The 26,601-nt window shown below is 44.3% G+C and overlaps 1 protein-coding gene across 1 annotated transcript in view; it reads right to left on the reverse strand.

Annotated features, from left to right (window-relative positions):
* LOC135503849 (FYVE, RhoGEF and PH domain-containing protein 1-like) overlaps positions 1 to 26,601 on the reverse strand; it is a 140,838-nt gene that overhangs the window by 40,746 nt on the left and 73,491 nt on the right. Inside the window, exons 2-6 of the mRNA XM_064922015.1 lie at positions 22,385 to 22,675; positions 19,372 to 19,585; positions 15,331 to 16,078; positions 14,826 to 15,064; positions 13,674 to 13,830 (exon numbers count right to left, since the gene is read on the reverse strand). Of these exons, the coding sequence (XP_064778087.1) occupies positions 13,674 to 13,830; positions 14,826 to 15,064; positions 15,331 to 16,078; positions 19,372 to 19,585; positions 22,385 to 22,675 (1,649 nt within the window). The remainder of the gene's footprint in view (positions 1 to 13,673; positions 13,831 to 14,825; positions 15,065 to 15,330; positions 16,079 to 19,371; positions 19,586 to 22,384; positions 22,676 to 26,601) is intronic.

The raw sequence follows: 26,601 nt of genomic DNA on the forward strand, positions 1-26,601 counted from the left end.
CATATACTGGGCATTCATACAGAGTCAGGTCAGTTTAAAACCATATACTGGGCATTCATACAGAGTCAGGTCAGTTTAAAACCATATACTGGGCATTCATACAGAGTCAGGTCAGTCTAAAACCATATACTGGGCATTCATACAGAGTCAGGTCAGTTTAAAACCATATACAGGGCATTCATACAGAGTCAGGTCAGTTTAAAACCATATACTGGGCATTCATACAGAGTCAGGTCAGTTTAAAACCATATACAGGGCATTCATACAGAGTCAGGTCAGTTTAAAACCATATACTGGGCATTCATACAGAGCCAGGTCAGTTTAAAACCATATACTGGGCATTCATACAGAGTCAGGTCAGTTTAAAACCATATACTGGGCATTCATACAGAGTCAGGTCAGTTTAAAACCATATACAGGGCATTCATACAGAGTCAGGTCAGTCTAAAACCATATACTGGGCATTCATAGAGTCAGGTCAGTCTAAAACCATATACTGGGCATTCATACAGAGTCAGGTCAGTTTAAAACCATATACTGGGCATTCATACAGAGTCAGGTCAGTTTAAAACCATATACAGGGCATTCATACAGAGTCAGGTCAGTTTAAAACCATATACTGGGCATTCATACAGAGCCAGGTCAGTTTAAAACCATATACTGGGCATTCATACAGAGTCAGGTCAGTTTAAAACCATATACTGGGCATTCATACAGAGTCAGGTCAGTTTAAAACCATATACAGGGCATTCATACAGAGTCAGGTCAGTCTAAAACCATATACTGGGCATTCATATAGTCAGGTCAGTCTAAAACCATATACTGGGCATTCATACAGAGTCAGGTCAGTTTAAAACCATATACTGGGCATTCATACAGAGTCAGGTCAGTCTAAAACCATATACTGGGCATTCATACAGAGTCAGGTCAGTCTAAAACCATATACTGGGCATTCATACAGAGTCAGGTCAGTTTAAAACCATATACTGGGCATTCATACAGAGTCAGGTCAGTTTAAAACCATATACTGGGCATTCATACAGAGCCAGGTCAGTTTAAAACCACATACTGGGCATTCATACAGAGTCAGGTCAGTTTAAAACCATATACTGGGCATTCATACAGAGTCAGGTCAGTTTAAAACCATATACTGGGCATTCACACAGAGTCAGGTCAGTTTAAAACCATATACTGGGCATTCATACAGAGTCAGGTCAGTCTAAAACCATATACTGGGCATTCATACAGAGTCAGGTCAGTTTAAAACCATATACTGGGCATTCATACAGAGCCAGGTCAGTCTAAAACCATATACTGGGCATTCATACAGAGTCAGGTCAGTTTAAAACCATATACTGGGCATTCATACAGAGTCAGGTCAGTTTAAAACCATATACTGGGCATTCATACAGAGTCAGGTCAGTTTAAAACCATATACTGGGCATTCATACAGAGTCAGGTCAGTCTAAAACCATATACTGGGCATTCATACAGAGTCAGGTCAGTTTAAAACCATATACAGGGCATTCATACAGAGTCAGGTCAGTTTAAAACCATATACTGGGCATTCATACAGAGTCAGGTCAGTTTAAAACCATATACAGGGCATTCATACAGAGTCAGGTCAGTTTAAAACCATATACTGGGCATTCATACAGAGCCAGGTCAGTTTAAAACCATATACTGGGCATTCATACAGAGTCAGGTCAGTTTAAAACCATATACTGGGCATTCATACAGAGTCAGGTCAGTTTAAAACCATATACAGGGCATTCATACAGAGTCAGGTCAGTCTAAAACCATATACTGGGCATTCATAGAGTCAGGTCAGTCTAAAACCATATACTGGGCATTCATACAGAGTCAGGTCAGTTTAAAACCATATACTGGTCATTCATACAGAGTCAGGTCAGTTTAAAACCATATACAGGGCATTCATACAGAGTCAGGTCAGTTTAAAACCATATACTGGGCATTCATACAGAGCCAGGTCAGTTTAAAACCATATACTGGGCATTCATACAGAGTCAGGTCAGTTTAAAACCATATACTGGGCATTCATACAGAGTCAGGTCAGTTTAAAACCATATACAGGGCATTCATACAGAGTCAGGTCAGTCTAAAACCATATACTGGGCATTCATATAGTCAGGTCAGTCTAAAACCATATACTGGGCATTCATACAGAGTCAGGTCAGTTTAAAACCATATACTGGGCATTCATACAGAGTCAGGTCAGTCTAAAACCATATACTGGGCATTCATACAGAGTCAGGTCAGTCTAAAACCATATACTGGGCATTCATACAGAGTCAGGTCAGTTTAAAACCATATACTGGGCATTCATACAGAGTCAGGTCAGTTTAAAACCATATACTGGGCATTCATACAGAGCCAGGTCAGTTTAAAACCACATACTGGGCATTCATACAGAGTCAGGTCAGTTTAAAACCATATACTGGGCATTCATACAGAGTCAGGTCAGTTTAAAACCATATACTGGGCATTCACACAGAGTCAGGTCAGTTTAAAACCATATACTGGGCATTCATACAGAGTCAGGTCAGTCTAAAACCATATACTGGGCATTCATACAGAGTCAGGTCAGTTTAAAACCATATACTGGGCATTCATACAGAGCCAGGTCAGTCTAAAACCATATACTGGGCATTCATACAGAGTCAGGTCAGTCTAAAACCATATACAGGGCATTCAGAAAGTATTCAGACCCCTTCCCTTTCTCCACATTTTATTAAGTTACAGCCTTATTCTAAAATGGATTAAATACATAAGAAAATCCTCCTGAATCTATCTATCCCCTAATGAAGATTTTAGCATTTTCTGCAAATGTATTAAAAATAAAAAAATAAATAACTTATTTACGTATTCTGACCCTTTGCTGCGAGGGTCGAAATTGATCTCAGGTGCATCCTGTTTCCATTGATCATCCTTGAGATGTTTCTACAATGAGATTGGAGTCCACATGTGGTAAATTCAACTGATTGGACATGATTTGGAAAGGCACACACCTGTCTATATAAGGTCTCACAGTTGACAGGTGCATGTCAGAGTAATAACCAAGCCACGAGGTCGAAAGAATTGTCCGTAGAGCTCCGAGACAGGTTTGTGTCGAGCACAGATCTGGGGAAGGGTACCAAAACATTTCTGCAGCATTGAAGGTTCCCAAGAACACAATTGCTTCCATCATTCTTAAATGGAAGAAGTTTGGAAACACAAACATTCTTCCTAGAGCTGGCCGCCCGTCCAAACTGAGCAATCGGGGGAGAAGGGCCTTGGTCAGGGAGGTGACCAAGAACCCAATAGTCACACTGACAGAGCTCCAGAGTTCCTCTGTGGAGATGGGAAAAACTACCAGAAGGACAACCATCGCTGCAGCACTCCACCAATCAGGCCTTTATGGTAGAGTGGCCAGGAGGAAGCCACTCCTCAGTAAAAGGCACATGACAGCCCGCTTGGAGTTTGCCAAAAGGCACCTTAACGACTCTCAGAACATGAGAAACAAGATTCTCTGATCTGATGAAATGAAGATTCAACTCTTCGGCCTGAATGCCAAGCGTTACGTTTGGAAGAAACCTGGCACCCTCCATGATGGTGAAGCATGGTGGTGGCAGCATCATACTGTGGGGATGTTTTTAGCAGCAGGGACTGGGAGACTAGTCAGGATTGAGGGAAAGATGAACGGAGCAAAGTACAGAGAGATCCATGATGAAAACCTCCTCCAGAGCGCTCAGGACCTCAGACAGGCGTCAGATTGGAGTGAGTTTTCACCTTCCAACAGGACAACAACAGGACAACGGCCCTAACCACAAGACAATAAGCAGCTTTGGGACAAGTCTCTGAATGTCTTTGAGTGGCCCAGCCAGAGCCCGGACTTGAACCCAATCGAACATCTCTGGAGAGACCTGAAAATAGCTGCGTAGCAACACTCCCCATCCAACCTGACAGAGCTTGAGAGGATCTGCAGAGAAGAATGAGAGAAACTCCCCAAATACAGGTGTGCCAGGCTTGTAACGTCATACCCAAGAAAACTCGATGCTGTAATCGCTGCAAAAGGTTCATCAACAAAGTACTGAGTAAAGGGTCTGAATACTTATGTGATATTTCAGTTTTTTTATAAATCAGTTTTTGCTTTGTCATTATAGGGGATTGATGAGGGATTTTTTTTAAAATTCATTTTAGAATAAGGCTGTAACGTAACAAAATGTGGAAAAGGGGGTCTGAATACTCTTCGAAGGCACCGTATTCATGATATATTTCATACATTATAAAGTATCAATGTTGGGAAGCTGTTCTTAATGTTTTGTACACTCAGTGTGTAGTATCAATGTTGGGAAGCTGTTCTTAATGTTTTGTACACTCAGTGTGCAGTAGCAGTGTTGGGAAGCTGTTCTTAATGTTTTGTACACTCAGTGTGCAGTATCAATGTTGGGAAGCTGTTCTTAATGTTTTGTATACTCAGTGTGTAGTATCAATGTTGGGAAGCTGTTCTTAATGTTTTGTACACTCAGTGTGCAGTATCAATGTTGGGAAGCTGTTCTTAATGTTTTGTACACTCAGTGTGCAGTATCAATGTTGGGAAGCTGTTCTTAATGTTTTGTACACTCAGTGTGCAGTATCAATGTTGGGAAGCTGTTCTTAATGTTTTGTACACTCAGTGTGTAGTATCAATGTTAGGAAGCTGTTCTTAATGTTTTGTTCACTCAGTGTGCAGTATCAATGTTAGGAAGCTGTTCTTAATGTTTTGTACACTCAGTGTGTAGTATCAATGTTAGGAAGCTGTTCTTAATGTTTTGTACACTCAGTGTGCAGTATCAATGTTGGGAAGCTGTTCTTAATGTTTTGTACACTCAGTGTGCAGTATCAATGTTGGGAAGCTGTTCTTAATGTTTTGTACACTCAGTGTGCAGTATCAATGTTGGGAAGCTGTTCTTAATGTTTTGTACACTCAGTGTGTAGTATCAATGTTAGGAAGCTGTTCTTAATGTTTTGTTCACTCAGTGTGCAGTATCAATGTTGGGAAGCTGTTCTTAATGTTTTGTATACTCAGTGTGCAGTATCAATGTTGGGAAGCTGTTCTTAATGTTTTGTACACTCAGTGTGCAGTATCAATGTTGGGAAGCTGTTGTTAATGTTTTGTATACTCAGTGTGCAGTATCAATGTTGGGAAGCTGTTCTTAATGTTTTGTACACTCAGTGTGCAGTATCAATGTTGGGAAGCTGTTCTTAATGTTTTGTATACTCAGTGTGCAGTATCAATGTTGGGAAGCTGTTCTTAATGTTTTGTACACTCAGTGTGTAGTATCAATGTTAGTGTGTTTAAAGTAGGAGATCAACCCTGTCTTCTTGCCCCTCACACAGCTACCTATTGTCTACTATAGGACAGTATTCTACTGGGTTAACTGTCAGCCCCTCACACAGCTACCTACTGTCTACTATAGGACAGTATTCTACTGGGTTAACTGTCAGCTACCTACTGTCTACTATAGGACAGTATTCTACTGGGTTAACTGTCAGCTACCTACTGTCTACTATAGGACAGTATTCTACTGGGTTAACTGTCAGCTACCTACTGTCTACTATAGGACAGTATTCTACTGGGTTAACTGTCAGCCCCTCACACAGCTACCTACTGTCTACTATAGGACAGTATTCTACTGGGTTAACTGTCAGCTACCTACTGTCTACTATAGGACAGTATTCTACTGGATTAACTGTCAGCTACCTACTGTCTGCTATAGGACAGTATTCTACTGGATTAACTGTCAGCTACCTACTGTCTACTATAGGACAGTATTCTACTGGATTAACTGTCAGCTACCTACTGTCTGCTATAGGACAGTATTCTACTGGGTTAACTGTCAGCTACCTACTGTCTACTATAGGACAGTATTCTACTGGGTTAACTGTCAGCTACCGACTGTCTACTATAGGACAGTATTCTACTGGGTTAACTGTCAGCTAACTACTGTCTACTATAGGACAGTATTCTACTGGGTTAACTGTCAGCCCCTCACACAGCTACCTATTGTCTACTATAGGACAGTATTCTACTGGGTTAACTGTCAGCTACCTATTGTCTACTATAGGACAGTATTCTACTGGGTTAACTGTCAGCTACCTACTGTCTACTATAGGACAGTATTCTACTGGGTTAACTGTCAGCCCCTCACACAGCTACCTACTGTCTACTATAGGACAGTATTCTACTGGGTTAACTGTCAGCTACCTACTGTCTACTATAGGACAGTCTTCTACTGGGTTAACTGTCAGCTACCTACTGTCTGCTATAGGACAGTATTCTACTGGGTTAACTGTCAGCTACCTACTGTCTACTATAGGACAGTCTTCTACTGGGTTAACTGTCAGCTACCTACTGTCTACTATAGGACAGTATTCTACTGGGTTAACTGTCAGCTACCTACTGTCTACTATAGGACAGTATTCTACTGGGTTAACTGTCAGCTACCTACTGTCTACTATAGGACAGTATTCTACTGGGTTAACTGTCAGCTAACTACTGTCTATTATAGGACAGTATTCTACTGGGTTAACTGTCAGCTAACTACTGTCTACTATAGGACAGTCTTGTTCTCATCATCATCTTGACCATTTTAACCTCACTACTTCTTTTTGGCTTTCACAAAGATGTGTAGATTACTTTTATAAAGAAATTCAGAAAGACTACGATGAAAGCTCACACTCACTAACGGAGCATTTTTTACCCAGGATTTACCCCAGTGTTTTACCCCAGTGTTTTACCCAGGATTTACCCCAGTGTTTTACACAGGATTTACCCCAGTGTTTTACCCAGGATTTACCCCAGTGTTTGACCCAGGATTTACCCCAGTGTTTGACCCAGGATTTACCCCAGTGTTTGACACAGGATTTACCTCAGTGTTTTACCCAGGATTTACCCCAGTGTTTGACCCAGGATTTACCCCAGTGTTTTACACAGGATTTACCCCAGTGTTTGACACAGGATTTACCCCAGTGTTTGACACAGGATTTACCCCAGTGTTTTACCCAGGATTTACCCCAGTGTTTGACCCAGGATTTACCCCAGTGTTTGACACAGGATTTACCCCAGTGTTTGACCCAGGATTTACCCCAGTGTTTGACACAGGATTTACCTCAGTGTTTTACCCAGGATTTACCCCAGTGTTTGACACAGGATTTACCCCAGTGTTTTACCCCAGTGTTTTACACAGGATTTACCCCAGTGTTTGACACAGGATTTACCCCAGTGTTTGACACAGGATTTACCCCAGTGTTTGACCCAGGATTTACCCCAGTGTTTGACCCAGGATTTACCCCAGTGTTTGACACAGGATTTACCTCAGTGTTTTACCCAGGATTTACCCCAGTGTTTGACACAGGATTTACCCCAGTGTTTGACACAGGATTTACCCCAGTGTTTGACACAGGATTTACCCCAGTGTTTGACCCAGGATTTACCCCAGTGTTTGACACAGGATTTACCTCAGTGTTTTACCCAGGATTTACCCCAGTGTTTGACACAGGATTTACCCCAGTGTTTGACACAGGATTTACCCCAGTGTTTTACACAGGATTTACCCCAGTGTTTTACACAGGATTTACCTCAGTGTTTGACCCAGGATTTACCCCAGTGTTTGACACAGGATTTACCTCAGTGTTTTACCCAGGATTTACCCCAGTGTTTGACACAGGATTTACCCCAGTGTTTTACACAGGATTTACCTCAGTGTTTTACCCAGGATTTAACCCAGTGTTTGACACAGGATTTACCCCAGTGTTTGACCCAGGATTTACCCCAGTGTTTGACACAGGATTTACCCCAGTGTTTTACACAGGATTTACCTCAGTGTTTTACCCAGGATTTAACCCAGTGTTTGACACAGGATTTACCCCAGTGTTTTACACAGGATTTACCTCAGTGTTTTACCCAGGATTTAACCCAGTGTTTTACACAGGATTTACCCCAGTGTTTGACCCAGGATTTAACCCAGTGTTTGACACAGGATTTACCTCAGTGTTTTACCCAGGATTTACCCCAGTGTTTGACACAGGATTTACCCCAGTGTTTTACACAGGATTTACCTCAGTGTTTTACCCCAGTGTTTGACCCAGGATTTAACCCAGTGTTTGACACAGGATTTACCCAGGATTTACCTCAGTGTTTTACACAGGATTTAACACAGTGTTTGACACAGGATTTACCCCAGTGTTTTACCCCAGTGTTTTACACAGGATTTACCCCAGTGTTTTACACAGGATTTAACCCAGTGTTTGACACAGGATTTACCCCAGTGTTTTACCCCAGTGTTTTACCCAGGATTTACCCCAGTGTTTTACCCCAGTGTTTTACCCAGGATTTACCCCAGTGTTTTACCCAGGATTTAACCCAGTGTTTGACACAGGATTTACCCCAGTGTTTTACACAGGATTTAACCCAGTGTTTGACACAGGATTTACCCCAGTGTTTTACCCCAGTGTTTGACCCAGGATTTAACCCAGTGTTTGACACAGGATTTACCCCAGTGTTTTACCCCAGTGTTTGACACAGGATTTACCCCAGTGTTTGATACAGGATTTACCCCAGTGTTTGACACAGGATTTACCCCAGTGTTTGATACAGGATTTACCCCAGTGTTTGATACAGGATTTACCCCAGTGTTTTAACCCAGTGTTTGATACAGGATTTACCCCAGTGTTTGACACAGGATTTACCCCAGTGTTTTACCCCAGTGTTTTACCCAGGATTTACCCCAGTGTTTTACCCCAGTGTTTGACACAGGATTTACCCCAGTGTTTTACCCCAGTGTTTGACCCAGGATTTACCCCAGTGTTTTACCCAGGATTTACCCCAGTGTTTGACCCAGGATTTACCCCAGTGTTTGACCCAGGATTTACCCCAGTGTTTTACCCAGGATTTACCCCAGTGTTTTACCCAGGATTTACCCCAGTGTTTGACCCAGGATTTACCCCAGTGTTTGACACAGGATTTACCCCAGTGTTTGACACAGGATTTACCCCAGTGTTTGACACAGGATTTACCCCAGTGTTTGACCCAGGATTTACCCCAGTGTTTGACCCAGGATTTACCCCAGTGTTTGACACAGGATTTACCTCAGTGTTTTACCCAGGATTTACCCCAGTGTTTGACACAGGATTTACCCCAGTGTTTGACACAGGATTTACCCCAGTGTTTGACACAGGATTTACCCCAGTGTTTGACCCAGGATTTACCCCAGTGTTTGACCCAGGATTTACCCCAGTGTTTGACCCAGGATTTACCCCAGTGTTTGACACAGGATTTACCTCAGTGTTTTACCCAGGATTTACCCCAGTGTTTGACACAGGATTTACCCCAGTGTTTGACACAGGATTTACCCCAGTGTTTGACACAGGATTTACCCCAGTGTTTGACCCAGGATTTACCCCAGTGTTTGACACAGGATTTACCTCAGTGTTTTACCCAGGATTTACCCCAGTGTTTGACACAGGATTTACCCCAGTGTTTGACACAGGATTTACCCCAGTGTTTTACACAGGATTTACCCCAGTGTTTGACACAGGATTTACCCCAGTGTTTGACACAGGATTTACCCCAGTGTTTGACCCAGGATTTACCCCAGTGTTTGACCCAGGATTTACCCCAGTGTTTGACACAGGATTTACCTCAGTGTTTTACCCAGGATTTACCCCAGTGTTTGACACAGGATTTACCCCAGTGTTTGACACAGGATTTACCCCAGTGTTTGACACAGGATTTACCCCAGTGTTTGACCCAGGATTTACCCCAGTGTTTGACACAGGATTTACCTCAGTGTTTTACCCAGGATTTACCCCAGTGTTTGACACAGGATTTACCCCAGTGTTTGACACAGGATTTACCCCAGTGTTTTACACAGGATTTACCCCAGTGTTTTACACAGGATTTACCTCAGTGTTTGACCCAGGATTTACCCCAGTGTTTGACACAGGATTTACCTCAGTGTTTTACCCAGGATTTACCCCAGTGTTTGACACAGGATTTACCCCAGTGTTTTACACAGGATTTACCTCAGTGTTTTACCCAGGATTTAACCCAGTGTTTGACACAGGATTTACCCCAGTGTTTGACCCAGGATTTACCCCAGTGTTTGACACAGGATTTACCCCAGTGTTTTACACAGGATTTACCTCAGTGTTTTACCCAGGATTTAACCCAGTGTTTGACACAGGATTTACCCCAGTGTTTTACACAGGATTTACCTCAGTGTTTTACCCAGGATTTAACCCAGTGTTTTACACAGGATTTACCCCAGTGTTTGACCCAGGATTTAACCCAGTGTTTGACACAGGATTTACCTCAGTGTTTTACCCAGGATTTACCCCAGTGTTTGACACAGGATTTACCCCAGTGTTTTACACAGGATTTACCTCAGTGTTTTACCCCAGTGTTTGACCCAGGATTTAACCCAGTGTTTGACACAGGATTTACCCAGGATTTACCTCAGTGTTTTACACAGGATTTAACACAGTGTTTGACACAGGATTTACCCCAGTGTTTTACCCCAGTGTTTTACACAGGATTTACCCCAGTGTTTTACACAGGATTTAACCCAGTGTTTGACACAGGATTTACCCCAGTGTTTTACCCCAGTGTTTTACCCAGGATTTACCCCAGTGTTTTACCCCAGTGTTTTACCCAGGATTTACCCCAGTGTTTTACCCAGGATTTAACCCAGTGTTTGACACAGGATTTACCCCAGTGTTTTACCCCAGTGTTTGACCCAGGATTTAACCCAGTGTTTGACACAGGATTTACCCCAGTGTTTTACCCCAGTGTTTGACACAGGATTTACCCCAGTGTTTGATACAGGATTTACCCCAGTGTTTGACACAGGATTTACCCCAGTGTTTGATACAGGATTTACCCCAGTGTTTGATACAGGATTTACCCCAGTGTTTTACCCCAGTGTTTGATACAGGATTTACCCCAGTGTTTGACACAGGATTTACCCCAGTGTTTTACCCCAGTGTTTTACCCAGGATTTACCCCAGTGTTTTACCCCAGTGTTTGACACAGGATTTACCCCAGTGTTTTACCCCAGTGTTTGACCCAGGATTTACCCCAGTGTTTTACCCAGGATTTACCCCAGTGTTTGACCCAGGATTTACCCCAGTGTTTGACCCAGGATTTACCCCAGTGTTTTACCCAGGATTTACCCCAGTGTTTTACCCAGGATTTACCCCAGTGTTTGACCCAGGATTTACCCCAGTGTTTGACACAGGATTTACCCCAGTGTTTTACCCAGGATTTACCTCAGTGTTTGACACAGGATTTACCCCAGTGTTTTACCCAGGATTTACCCCAGTGTTTTACCCCAGTGTTTTACCCCAGTGTTTGACCCAGGATTTACCCCAGTGTTTTACCCAGGATTTACCTCAGTGTTTGACACAGGATTTACCCCAGTGTTTGACCCAGGATTTACCCCAGTGATGCAGTGATGCACAACGGAACGCATTCAGCCAAGATGTGTCTTCCGAATTTAATGCAACCCCTCTGAACCAGAGAGGTGTAGGGATTTGCCTTAATCAAGGTCATCGGGGTTCAGGAAGTAGTTGTTGGGGGTTAATTGCGTTCCTCAAGAGCAGATTCTTTCACCTTGTCAGCTCGGGGATTTGAACCGGCAACCTTCAGGTTGTCTTAACCACTAGGCTGCCACCACTGGAGTGTTTCTTACCTGTGTGATTACTACCTCTGAGGGTTTAGAGCTTGAGGTCGTCACCTCATACAAGTACTTGGGAGTATGGCTAGATGGTACACTGTCCTTCTCTCAGCACATATCAAAGCTGCAGGCTAAAGTTAAATCTTGGTTTCCTCTATTGTAAATTGCTCCTCTTTCACCCCAGCTGCCAAACTAACCCTGATTCAGATGACCAACCTACCCATGCTAGATTCCGGAAACATAATTTATAGATCGGCAGGTAAGGGCGGCTCTCGAGCGGCTAGATGTTCTTTACCATTCGGCCCTCAGATTTGACACCAAAATGCTCCTTATAGGACACGTCACTGCACTCTATACTGCTCTGTAAACTGGTCATCTCTGTATACCCGTCGCAAGACCCACTGGTTGATGCTTATTTATTAAAACCTCTTAGACCTCACTCACCCCTATCTGAGATTTCTACTGTAGCCCTCATAAACCCCTACCTGGATGTCATACCATTACCCCTACCTGGATGTCATACCTGAATGACCAACCATACCCCCTACCTGGATGTCATACCTGGATGTCCTACCTGAATGACCTACCATACCCCCTACCTGGATGTCATACCTGAATGACCTACCAAACCCCCTACCTGGATGTCCTACCTGGATGTCCTACCATAACCCCTACCTGGATGTCCTACCTGGATGTCATACCATACCCCCTACCTGGATGTCATACCTGGATGTCCTACCTGGATGTCCTACCATAACCCCTACCTGGATGTCATACCATAACCCCTACCTGGATGTCATACCATAACCCCTACCTGGATGTCCTACCATAACCCCTACCTGGATGTCATACCATAATCCCTACCTGGATGTCATACCATAACCCCTACCTGGATGTCATACCATAACCCCTACCTGGATGTCTTACCATAATCCCTACCTGGATGTCATACCACAACCCCTACCTGGATGTCCTACCATAACCCCTACCTGGATGTCATACCTGGATGTCATACCATAACCCCTACCTGGATGTCATACCATAACCCCTACCTGGATGTCCTACCTGGATGTCCTACCATACCCCCTACCTGGATGTCCTACCATAACCCCTACCTAGATGTCATACCATAACCCCTACCTGGATGTCCTACCATAAACCCTACCTGGATGTCATACCATAACCCCTACCTGGATGTCCTACCATACCCCCTACCTGGATGTCCTACCATACCCCCTACCTGGATGTCCTACCATAACCCCTACCTGGATGTCATACCATAACTCCTACCTGGATGTCCTACCATAAACCCTACCTGGATGTCCTACCATTACCCCTACCTGGATGTCCTACCTGGATGTCATACCATAACTCCTACCTGGATGTCATAACCTTAACCCCTACCTGGATGTCCTACCTGGATGTCCTACCATACCCCCTACCTGGATGTCCTACCATAAACCCTACCTGGATGTCATACCATAACCCCTACCTGGATGTACTACCTGGATGTCCTACCATACCCCCTACCTGGATGTCCTACCATAACCCCTACCTGGATGACCTACCATACCCCCTACCTGGATGTCCTACTATAACCCCTACCTGGATGTCCTACCATACCCCCTACCTGGATGTCATACCATAACCCCTACCTGGATGTCCTACCATAACCACTACCTGGATGTCATACCATAACTCCTACCTGGATGTCATACCATAACTCCTACCTGGATGTCATACCATAACTCCTACCTGGATGTCATACCATAACTCCTACCTGGATGTTATACCATAACCCCTACCTGGATGTCATACCATAACCCCTACCTGGATGTCCTACCTGGATGTCCTACCATAACCCCTACCTGGATGTCCTACCTGGATGTCCTACCATACCCCCTACCTGGATGTCATACCATAACCTCTACCTGGATGTCCCACCATAACCCCTACCTGGATTTGGTGGACGATGGCTTTGAACTGGGACGACCTCTCCATCCAGGTGTTGACCAGCTCCATGGCCCGGTCAAAGTTCTTCACGTACTCTCCATACATCTTCAGGAAGGGGGCTAGCTTCTGCAGGATGTCCCCGATGCGCGGGTTCACATCCCTGGGGGAGAGAGGAGAGGTCAGGAAGGGGGCTAGCTTCTGCAGGATGTCCCCGATGCGCGGGTTCACATCCCTGGGGGAGAGAGGAGAGGTCAGGAAGGGGGCTAGCTTCTGCAGGATGTCCCCGATGCGCGGGTTCACATCCCTGGAGGAGAGAGGAGAGGTCAGGAAGGGGGCTAGCTTCTGCAGGATGTCCCAGATGCGCGGGTTCACATCCCTGGGGGAGAGAGAGGAGAGGTCAGGAAGGGGGCTAGCTTCTGCAGGATGTCCCCGATGCGCGGGTTCACATCCCTGGGGGAGAGAGAGGAGAGGTCAGGGTCAGTGTGTGTGTGTGTGTGTGTGTGTGTGTGTGTGTGTGTGTGTGTAGCGGGAGAGCTGTGGGCGGAGTAGGCAAGTCCGGGCAAGGGTTATGGACAGAGAGAGGCAAAGCAGCTGAGAGATGAATGACTGAGAAGTCTCTTTCCTGGAACCCCTGAATCTATGGATCCTGGGCTGTTAGGGTTAGAGGTAGACCCTGGGTTAGGGACTAGGGTCAGGGTTTTAACTAACCTCTCCGCCATACGTTTCTCCAGGGCGGGGAGCAGGGTTAGGGTTAGTCTAGGGTTAGAGGTAGGCCCTGGGTCAGGGTTAGTGTAGGGGTAGAGGTAGGCCCTGGGTCAGGGTTAGGGACTAGGGTCAGGGTTAGGGACTAGGGTTAGGGACTAGGGTTAGAGGTAGGCCCTGGGTCAGGGTTAGTGTAGGGTTAGAGGTAGGCCCTGGGTCAGGGTTAGGGACTAGGGTCAGGGTTAGGGACTAGGGTTAGAGGTAGGCCCTGTGTCAGGGTTAGGGACTAGGGTTAGAGGTAGGCCCTGGGTCAGGGTAAGTGTAGGGTTAGAGGAAGGCCCTGGGTCAGGGTTAGTGTAGGGTTAGAGGTAGGCCCTGGGTCAGGGTTAGGGACTAGGGTCAGGGTTAGGGACTAGGGTCAGGGTTAGGGACTAGGGTCAGGGTTTAACTCACCACTCCGCCATGCGTTTCTCCAGGGCTGGGAGCAGGAACTGCTGGTGGAAACAGTATATAGAGCAGATGTTGGAGAAGATACCCATGACCACGTCTAGAGGGAAGGAGGAGCGGGAGCGCGCCTCCTCTAGGAGGGAGGAGCAGAACACCTGGTCCAGGAGGTACAGCCGAGACACGTAGGCCTTCTCTGTGTGGAGGAGCTCATTGGCTATGTTGAACACACGCTGCTGCACCGACAGCTGGGATTGGTCGGAGCGAGAGAGACAGAGAGAGACAGAGAGAGAGAGAGAGAGAGAGAGAGAGAGAGAGAGAGAGAGAGAGAGAGAGAGAGAGAGAGAGAGAGAGAGAGAGAGAGAGAGAGAGGCTAGATCAGTATCTTGACCAAGTCCAAAATAACAAGTTGTCATGGTAACGACACTGGAGAATGTTGCGTTTGTATATTTTCCATATTTCAGATGGTTCGTATGACTTGTGATGAGTGATGCTAAAGAAGAGTCTGGCCTACCTCTGTAGAGTCCTGTCTGTCTGTTTGAGGCAGGGCCAAAGGCAGCAGATCCATCATGGGGTTGATCAGTTCAATTGTCTCATCCCCACTCCCCTCCTCCAAGTCACTGTCCCCCTCCGAATCCCTCCCCTGCTCAGCCGATGCCCCCTCTCCCCCCGGACCCTCGGCATAGCCGGAGGAGGAGGAGCTAGAGAGGCGTGGAAGCGTGAGGGCGGGACTACATGGGTAGATGACCCGGTCCTCGTCGCCGGCGAAACACAGCTCCTCACTGTGGGACGGAGAGCTGATGCTGTCGATGCCAGAATCCCGATTGGCCAGCTTGCCGTCTGTCTGCGGCTGAAGGAGGGGCAAGTGTTCAGAGGGGATCTCTGGTTGGCTCTCTGATTCTGACCCCACCTGCTCCCTCATCTCCATGGTGTCCGTGAGTCTCTCCGAGGCGCTGTAGCCAGACTCCATGGACAGACGCTTGTCAGAGATAGAGCACAACGTTCCTAGTTCATTATCATTGTCATCCTCTGGTACCTTCGTCTCCCCCGGCAACACATTAACCAGCACAGCCAGCCCCTGAGGTAGATCCCGGTGCTCCTGGGGGTCTTGAGAGGAACCAGGGGGCCAGACCACGGGGAGACAGCCCAGAGGGAGCTCTGAGGCTGGGGGAGGGAAGGTGTCACCTCCTGGTCCCGTCTCGAGGACCCAGGGGGTGCAGAGACCCCCTCCCGTGATATCAGGCACCACAATGATCTTCTCCCTGTAGAGTAAACACAGATTTAGAATGAAGTCTTAAAAAACTGGAGGAACTTTATTATCTGGTGGAGAAAATCAATGACTCCTAAGTGGACAGTATATACTATAACTATGTCATTAATCACTTGGAACCTATGCACTTAATGACTAGGAAGTATGTCATTAATTACTTGGAACTACACGACCGGTCTAATGTTTTAGAACACCTACTCATTCAAGGGTTTTTCTTTACTTTTTACTATTTTCTACATTGTTGAATAATAGTGAGGACATCAAAACTATGAAATAACACATATGGAATCATGTAGTAACCAAAAAAAGTGTTTAACAAATCTAAATATATTTTAGATTCTTCAAAGTAGCCACCCTTTGCCTTGATGACAGCTTAGGAAACACTCTTTGCATTCTCTCAACCAGGATTCTCTCAACCACTAGGGTAGCCTAGTGAGCGTTGGCCTAGTAACCGGAAGGTTGCAAGTTCAACTCCCCGAGCTGACAAGGTACACATCTGTTCTGACCCTGAACCCACTGTTCCTAGGCCGTCATTGAAAATAAGAATTTGTTCTTAACTGACTTGCCTCGTTAAAAAAAAATATTTAAAAAAATATATATACTGGAATGGATTTCAATTAACAGGTGTGCCTTCTTGAAAGTTAATTTGTGCAATTTCTTTACTTCTTAAAGCGTTTGAGACAATAATTTATGTTGTGACAAGGTAGGAGTGGTATACAGAATATAGCCCTATTTGTTAAAAGACCAAGTCCATATTATGGCAAGGACAGCTCAAATAAGCAGAGAAACAACAGTCCATCATTACTTTAAAACAGGTCAGTCAATATGGAAAATTTCAAGAACTTTGAAGGTTCCCTCAAGTGCAGTTGGAAAAACCATCAAGCGCTATGATGAAACTGGCTCTCATGAGGACCAACACAGGAAAGGAAGACCCAGAGTTACCTCTGCTGCAGAGGATAAGTTAATTAGAGTTACCAGCCTCAGAAATTGCAGACCAAAAAAACTCAAGTAACAGACACATCAACATCAACTGTTCAGAGGAGACCGTGTGAATCAGGCCTTCATGGTTGAATTGCTGCTAAGAAACCACTTCTAAAAGACACCAGTAAGAAGAAGAGACTTGCTTGGGAAAAGAAACACAAGCAATGGACATTAGACCGGTGGAAATGTGTTCTTTGGTCTGATGAGTCCAAATTAGAAATTTTTGGTTCCAACCGCCGTGTCTTTGTGAGACGCAGAGTAGATGAACAGATGATCCCCACATGTGTATTTCCCACCACAAAGGAGGTGGTGTGATGGAGCTTTGCTGGTGACAATGTCTGATTTATTTAGAGTTCAAGGCAAACAACCAGCATGGCTACCACAGCATTCTGCAGCAATACTCCATCCCATCTGGTTTGTGATTAGTGGGACTATCATTTGTTTTTCAACAGGACAATGATCCAACACATCTCCAGGCTGTGTAAGGGCTATTTGACCAAGAAGAAGAGTGATGGACTGCTATATCAGATGACCAGGTCTCCACAATCCCCTGACCTCAACCAATTGAGATGGTTTGGGATGAGTCGGACCGCAGAGTGAAGGAAAAGCATATGTTGAGCTGGTTGAGAGAATAACAAAGAGTGTGCAAAGCTGTCATCAAGGCAAAGGGTGGCTATTTGAAGAACCTCAAATTTAAAATATATTTTGATTTTTTGAAAAAAAAAATTGTTACTACATGATTCCATATGTGTTAATTTATAGTTTTGATGTCTTCACTATTACTCTACAATATGGAAAATAGTAAAAATAAAGAAAAACCCCTTGAATGAGTAGGTGTTCTAAAACTTTGGACCAGTAGTGTATGTCATTAATCACTATAACTATGTCATTAATCACTATAACTATGTCATTAATCACTATAACTATGACATTAATCACTTGGAACTATGTCATTAATCACTATAACTATGTCATTAATCATTATAACTATGTCAAAAATCATTATAACTATGACATGAATCACTTGGAACTATGTCATTAATCACTATAACTAAGTCATTAATCACTATAACAATGTCATTAATCACTTGGAACTATGTCATTAATCACTATAACTATGTCATTAATCGCTATAACTATGTCATTAATCGCTATAACTATGTCATTAATCACTATAACTGTGTCATTAATCACTATAACAATGTCATTAATCACTTGGAACTATGTCATTAATCACTATAACTATGTCATTAATCGCTATAACTATGTCATTAATCGCTATAACTATGTCATTAATCACTATAACTATGTCATTAATCACTATAACTGTGTCATTAATCACTATAACAATGTCATTAATCACTTGGAACTATGTCATTAATCACTATAACTATGTCATTAATCACTATAACTATGTCATTAATCACTATAGCTATGTCATTAATCTCTTGGAACTATGTCATTAATCTCTTGGAACTATGTCATTAATCACTATAACTATGTCATTAATCACTTGGAACTATGTCATTAACCACTTGGAACTATGTCATTAATCACTTGGAACTATGTCATTAATCACTTGGAACTATGTCATTAATCACTATAACTATGTCATTAATCACTTGGAACTATGTCATAAATCACTATAACTATGTCATTAATCGCTATAACAATGTCATGAATCGCTATAACTATGTCATTAATCACTATAACTATGTTATTAATCACTATAACTGTGTCATTAATCACTTGGAACTATGTCATGAATCACAATAAATATGTCATTTAATCACCATAAATATGTAATTCTTCACTATAACTATGTCATTAATCACTATAAATATGTCATTAATCACTATAACTATGTCATTAATCACTATAACAATGTCATTAATCACTATAACTATTTCATTAATCACTATAACTATGTCATTAATCACTATAACTATGTCATTAATCATTATAACTATGTCATTAATCACTATAACTATGTCATTAATCACTATAACTATGTCATTAATCACTATAACTGTGTCATTAGTCACTATAACTGTGTCATTAATCACTAGAACAATGTCATTAATCACTTGGAACTATGTCATTAATCACTATAACTATGTCATTAATCACTATAGCTATGTCATTAATCTCTTGGAACTGTGTCATTAATCTCTTGGAACTATGTCATTAATTACTTGGAACTATGCCATTAATCACTATAACTATGTCATTAATCACTTGGAACTATGTAATTGGTCAGCTCAAATACTTGACCTAAGTTTTATCCTGAGAATGACGGCTCACCTCTCAAACTTCTCGATGAGGGAGAGCACGCAAGCGGTGGGGGAGGACCTTCCCTCAATGCGGGGGAGTGTTTGGGGATGGCTGGGCCCTCCCCCTCTGGGGTCTGCAGGCAGAGGTCTACAGGGTGGAGGCAGAGGGAGGGGCTTGTCCGGGGCGCGGGGGCGTGGCCTAGCAGCACCAGCACTCTGCTGCAGGTGAGGAGGCTTTGGGGGCACTGAGGAGAGACAACACGACATACAACATGTTACTGACTGAGGAGAAATAACACAACATACAAGGTGTTGATCATCTTCGTATTTTACCTAATATCTCTGATTAAATTACAGTAAACACAGTGTTACTGCTCAGACAAAGAGGGACGTAATGTCTTCTTTATTGTCCTTCTTCGGATAGTCATCGTGAAGCCAATATTTTATAGTTGATAACATTAGGTGGCCATGTCGGATGTGGCATGGCTTGCAAACTGTAACGGATTACAAAGGTAAACCCAACCGCGAGCTGCCCAGTGATGTGAGCCTACCAGACGAGCAATATTTATATTTGTATTTATTAGGGATCCCCACCACTCTTCCAATGTGTCCAAACACATTAAGGTGCTTACATTACATATAAAACTAAAGATAAAACAGGACATCATATAACATTATTACACCACTACATATCTACAATACAAAATGTATAATACCACCGTACAATAATATTACGATGTACGTGTGTGTAGAATGCGTGTGCTTGTGTGCGTGTGCATGTGTCTGTACCTGTGTCTGTGTGTTTCTCTTCACAGTCTCCGTTGTTCTATTAGGTGTATTTTTATCTGTTTTTAAATCTGATTCTCCTGCTGCATCAGTTAACCGATTCAGAGAGATTCATGTAGTCATGGCTCTATGTTGTACTGTGCGCCTCCCATAGTCTGTTCTATAGTTTAAACAGACAGCTCGGTACATTCAGCTTGTCAACACTTCTTACCAAAACAAGTAGTGATGACATCAATCTCTCTTCCACTTGATATGCCTTCCAAGCCTGCTTTGAGGCAAGCAACACTGAATCATGCATAAGAGCACCAGCTGTTCCAGACGACTGTATGATCATGCTCTCCGTAGCCGATGTGGGTAAGACCTTTAAACAGGTTAATATTCACAAGGCCGCAGGGCACGACGGATTACCAGGACACATAGTCAGAGCATGTGCTGACCAGCTGACAAGTCTCTTCACTGACTTCTCCCTGACCCAGTCTGTAATACCTACATGTTTCAAACAGACCACCATAGTCCCTGTGCCCAAGAACACCAAGGTAACCTGTCTAAATGACTACCGCCCGGCAGCACTCATATCTGTAGCCATGGGGTGCTTTGAAAGGATGGTCATGGACTCGCATAAACACCATCATCCCAGACTCCCTGGATCCACTCAGATTCACATACCGCCCCAACAGATCCACAGATGACTCAATCTCTATTGCACTCCTCACTGCCCTGACAACAACCTCTCCCTCAGTAAGACAAAGGAGCTGATCGTGGACGACAGGAAACAGAGTGCCGTTCACACCCCCATCCACATCTGTGAGGCTGTAGTGGATCAGGTTGAAAGCTTCAAGTTCCTCTGTGTCCACATCACTAAGGACCTATCATGGTCCAAACACACCAACACAGTCGTTCAGGAGGCTGAAAAGATTAAGCATGGTGTCACGGCTTTCTTCTGTCGAAGGAGAGGAGGACCAAAATGCTGCGTGGTTGGAGTTCATGTTTTTTTTAATAAGAACTAAACACCTGCCTCTGCTTGAGAACCATATCAGGCCAAACATAGAACTAGACAAACTAGACATACAACATAGAATGCCCACCCAGCTCACGTCCTGACGAACACTAAAACAAGGAAAACACACAAGAACTATGGTCAGAACGTGACACATGGGCCCTCAGATCCTCAAAGAGTTCTACAGCTGCACCATTGAGAACATCGTGACTGGCTGCATCACCGGTTGGTATGGCAACTACTCGGAATCTGACAAGGCTACAGAGGGTAGAGCATGCGGCCCAGTACATCACTGGGGCCGAGCGCCTTGTCATCCAGACCTCTATACCAGGCGGTGTCAGAGGAAGGCCCTAAGCATTTTCAGAGAAACCAACCACCCAAGTCATAGACTGTTCTCTCAGCTACCGCACAGCAAGCAGTACTAAAGTGCCAAGTCTGGGACCTAGAGGCTCCTGAACAGCATCTGCCCCCAAGCCATAAGACTGCTAAATAGATGGTTAAATAGTTAACCAAATAGCTACCTAAATAGCTACCCGACTCTCTGCAATTTTCTACATTGCAGAATAATAGCGAAGACATCAAAACTATGAAATAACACATACGGAATCATTGTGTTAAACAAATCAAAATATATATTTGAGATTTAGGATTCTTCAAAGTAGCCACCCTTTGCCTTGATGACAGCTCTGCACACTCGGTACTGGTACTCATGATATCGTTACTCATTGTGTATTAAATACTACTTTTATTATTTTTATTTTACTTTTCTATTATTTCTCTATTTTATTTCTCTCTACATTGTTGGGAACGACCTGTAACTAAGCATTTCACTGTTAGTCCACACCTGTTGTTTACCAAGCATGTGTCACGTTCTGACCTTTATTTCCTTTGTTTTGTCATTATTTAGTATGGTCAGGGCGTGAGTTGGGGTGGGCAGTCTATGTTTGCTTTTCTATGATTTGGGTATTTCTATGTTTCGGCCTAGTATGGTTCTCAATCAGAGGCAGGTGTCATTAGTTGTCTCTGATTGAGAATCATACTTAGGTAGCCTGGGTTTCACTGTGTGTTTGTGGGTGATTGTTCCTGTCTCTGTGTTTGCACCAGAAAGACTGTTTTGGGTTTTCTTGTTAGTTTGTTCATGTGAAGTGCTTTATTAAACATGAATCAAAATAACCAAGCTGCGCTTTGGTCCGCCTCTCCTTCGACAAAGGAAAACCGTTACAGCATGTGACAAATAACATTTGAATTGATTTTGATTTACCTTGTGGTTTAGGCCCAGGTAAGGGAGGGCGTGTCTTGAGGGTGGTGGAGTGCACTTCTTGAGGAGTTCCACTCCCATTGTCTCCTCTGTTACAGCTGTGTCGAGCCGGGTGCAGCAGGGCCCCGGGGGGTTGCACACCCAGTGGCCCGGAGGTTTGAGGGCCGGGGTCTGAGCTTAGGCGAGGGGTCTCTGTCTGGGTGTCTGAGTCGTCGTCGTGGGCCCCGAGGCCGTGAGCACCAGGCTCCAGGGATAGGTTCTTAGTCATCAGCCGGGGGCTGGAGGAGGACGGGCCTGGGGAGATGATAGGTAGACAAGTTATAGAGTATACAGTATTATACCTCGTACTGGAGGTCACTGAGAGGGAGAAACATAGTCAAGGCAATCAATCAAATGTATTTATAAACCACTTTTTACATGAGCAGTTCTTATACAGAAACCCAGCCTAAAATCCCCAAAGAGCAAGCAATGCAGGTGTAGAAGCACGGTGGCTAGGAAAAACTCCCTAGAAAGGCAGGAACCTAGGAAGAAACCTTGAGAGGAACCAGGGTCAGAGGAACCAGGACATCAGTTACATAAACGCATACATATACATTATAGAGTATTTAACACTGGACTGGACGAGGACGGGCCAGAGGGATGCAGGGAGACAAGTAGGGACCAGAGCCGTCACCAGAGTTTCAGAACATTCAGTTGGCTGCCCAGTTGGCTGCCCAGGTGGCTGCCCAGTTGGCTGCCCAGGTGGCTGCCCAGGTGGCTGCCCAGTTGGCTACCCAGTTGGCTGCCCAGTTGGCTACCCAGTTGGCTGCCCAGTTGGCTGCCCAGGTGGAAAGCTCAGGAAAACATCAGGGAAGCTCATCGGCGGCAGGTAGCCTGACGGGAAGGAGCGTTGGGCCGATAACCAAAAGGTTGCTGGATTGAAATAGCTTTGGTTAGTGAGGCAGCTCCAAAATGCAGGTGTTTCAGCCTAGCTCAATGCTTTCTGTAGTGGTGGGGCAAGCAATCAGAAAATACGGAGTGTAGGGGTTGGTAATGTTCTCCAGTTGTGCCGTGATTGGCTCAGTGTTCTGTCACTCATGGGGACACTACGACACCACAAAATCTACAAGGAGAGCTCAAAAATTCTAGCCCCTTTTGGGTGCTGCCATACAGTTACATTAGAAGTGCCCATCCAATATGGCTCAAGGTCATTGGCCACAGATAAAATTATGTCAAATCACGTTATATGTACAGTAGCTTTGATTGGACTGATCATGTCAACATCATACTTTCACAATCTTAGCTAGAAGTCATCATCATCATGAATCAAGTCGACAATCTACTGGCAAATCCTTAATTATTGTCATATGAAGAGAAATAATGAAGGGAAATTATAGATAAAACGTATCTCTGCTCATGAACCGTTGGACATAAACATTACACAACAAGTTGGAAATCGCAAATTCAACAATGGATGGTTTGGAAAGAATCAGTGGCTAACTGCAAGCATTTCAAAGCAATCACATGCCTGCTATTCAGTGGAGAGGGTGTGTGGTCCAAGTCTGGGTTTAAGAGTCTCTTTTTCCAAGCTTAAAAGGATAAACTGTCAATCCAGCATGACTTCTGCTGTGTTCAAAACAACTGGAATCTCGGAACTGGGAAATCTCAGGCTTCAGTGACCCAGAAAACTGGGTAATTTGCCCAAGAAGGACCACTGCTCCTTCTTGTTCAAGTGAGCACAGCACAACAAGGTGAGTCCAAAAATGTCTTGTTTGCTGCTTTATAAATGATGTAATATGCCAGGGAGATATGTATACTGTAGCTAAGAAAGTAATACTAAGTGTATGTTGAGTAGTAAGCTGTTAGTTGCCCATGTGCCTCACCCTAATAATTTGGTCCCTTTCCCCCTCATATCAAATCAAATAGTATTTGTCACATGCACAGAATACAACAGGTGTAGTAGACTTTACAGTGAAATGCTGAATAGAACAGGTGTAGTAGACCTTACAGTGAAATGCTGAATACAACAGGTGTAGTAGACCTCACAGTGAAATGCTGAATACAACAGGTGTAGTAGACCTCACAGTGAAATGCTGAATAGAACAGGTGTAGTAGACCTTACAGTGAAATGCTGAATACAACAGGTGTAGTAGACCTTACAGTGAAATGCTGAATAGAACAGGTGTAGTAGACCTTACAGTGAAATACTGACGACAACATGCTGAATACAACAAGCCCTAAGAAAAAAATAATAATAATAATTAAAGAGCAGCAGTAAAATAACAATAGTGAGGCTATATACAGGGGGTACCAGTACAGAGTCAATGTGGAGGCTATATACAGGGGGTAACAGTACAGAGTCAATGTGGAGGCTATATACAGGGGGTACCAATACAGAGTCAATGTGGAGGCTATATACAGGGGGTACCGGTACAGAGTCAATGTGGAGGCTATATACAGGGGGTACCAGTACAGAGTCAATGTAATGTGGAGGCTATATACAGGGGGTACCGGTACAGAGTCAATGTAATGTGGAGGCTATATACAGGGGGTACCGGTACAGAGTCAATGTGGAGGCTATATACAGGGGGTACCAGTACAGAGTCAATGTAATGTGGAGGCTATATACAGGGGGTACCGGTACAGAGTCAATGTGGAGGCTATATACAGGGGGTACCTGTACAGAGTCAATGTGGAGGCTATATACAGGGGGTAAAGGTACAGAGTCAATGTGGAGGCTATATACAGGGGGTACCGGTACAGAGTCAATGTGGAGGCTATATACAGGGGGTACCGGTACAGAGTCAATGTGGAGGCTATATACAGGGGGTACCGGTACAGAGTCAATGTGGAGGCCATATACAGGGGGTACCGGTACAGAGTCAATGTGGAGGCTATATACAGGGGATACCGGTACAGAGTCAATGTGGAGGCTATATACAGGGGGTACCAGTACAGAGTCAATGTAATGTGGAGGCTATATACAGGGGGTACCGGTACAGAGTCAATGTAATGTGGAGGCTATATACAGGGGGTACCGGTACAGAGTCAATGTGGAGGCTATATACAGGGGGTACCAGTACAGAGTCAATGTAATGTGGAGGCTATATACAGGGGGTACCGGTACAGAGTCAATGTGGAGGCTATATACAGGGGGTACCTGTACAGAGTCAATGTGGAGGCTATATACAGGGGGTAAAGGTACAGAGTCAATGTGGAGGCTATATACAGGGGGTACCGGTACAGAGTCAATGTGGAGGCTATATACAGGGGGTACCGGTACAGAGTCAATGTGGAGGCTATATACAGGGGGTACCGGTACAGAGTCAATGTGGAGGCCATATACAGGGGGTACCGGTACAGAGTCAATGTGGAGGCTATATACAGGGGATACCGGTACAGAGTCAATGTGGAGGCTATATACAGGGGGTACCGGTACAGATTCAATGTGGAGGCTATATACAGGGGGTACCGGTACAGAGTCAATGTGGAGGCTATATACAGGGGGTACCGGTACAGAGTCAATGTGGAGGCTATATACAGGGGGTACCGGTACAGAGTCAATGTGGAGGCTATATACAGGGGTACCGGTACAGAGTCAATGTGGAGGCTATATACAGGGGGTACCGGTACAGAGTCAATGTGGAGGCTATATACAGGGGTACCGGTACAGAGTCAATGTGGAGGCTATATACAGGGGGTACCGGTACAGAGTCAATGTGGAGGCTATATACAGGGGGTACCAATAAGGAGTCAATGTGGGGACTATATACAGGGGGTACCAGTACAGAGTCAATGTGGAGGCTATATACAGGGGGTACCAGTACAGAGTCAATGTGGAGGCTATATACAGGGGGTACCGGTACAGAGTCAATGTAGAGGCTATATACAGGGGGTACCTGTACAGAGTCAATGTGGAGGCTATATACAGGGGGTACCGGTACAAAGTCAATATGGAGGCTATATACAGGGGGTACCGGTACAGAGTCAATGTGGAGGCTATATACAGGGGGTACCTGTACAGAGTCAATGTAGAGGCTATATACAGGGGGTACCTGTACAGAGTCAATGTGGAGGCTATATACAGGGGGTACCTGTACAGAGTCAATGTGGAGGCTATATGCAGGGGGTACCTGTACAGAGTCAATATGGAGGCTATATACAGGGGGTACCTGTACAGAGTCAATGTGGAGGCTCTATACAGGGGGTACCAGTACAGAGTCAATGTGGAGGCTATATAC

The sequence above is a fragment of the Oncorhynchus masou genome, chromosome 18, assembly GCF_036934945.1.
Source record: "Oncorhynchus masou masou isolate Uvic2021 chromosome 18, UVic_Omas_1.1, whole genome shotgun sequence".
NCBI lineage: Eukaryota > Metazoa > Chordata > Actinopteri > Salmoniformes > Salmonidae > Oncorhynchus > Oncorhynchus masou.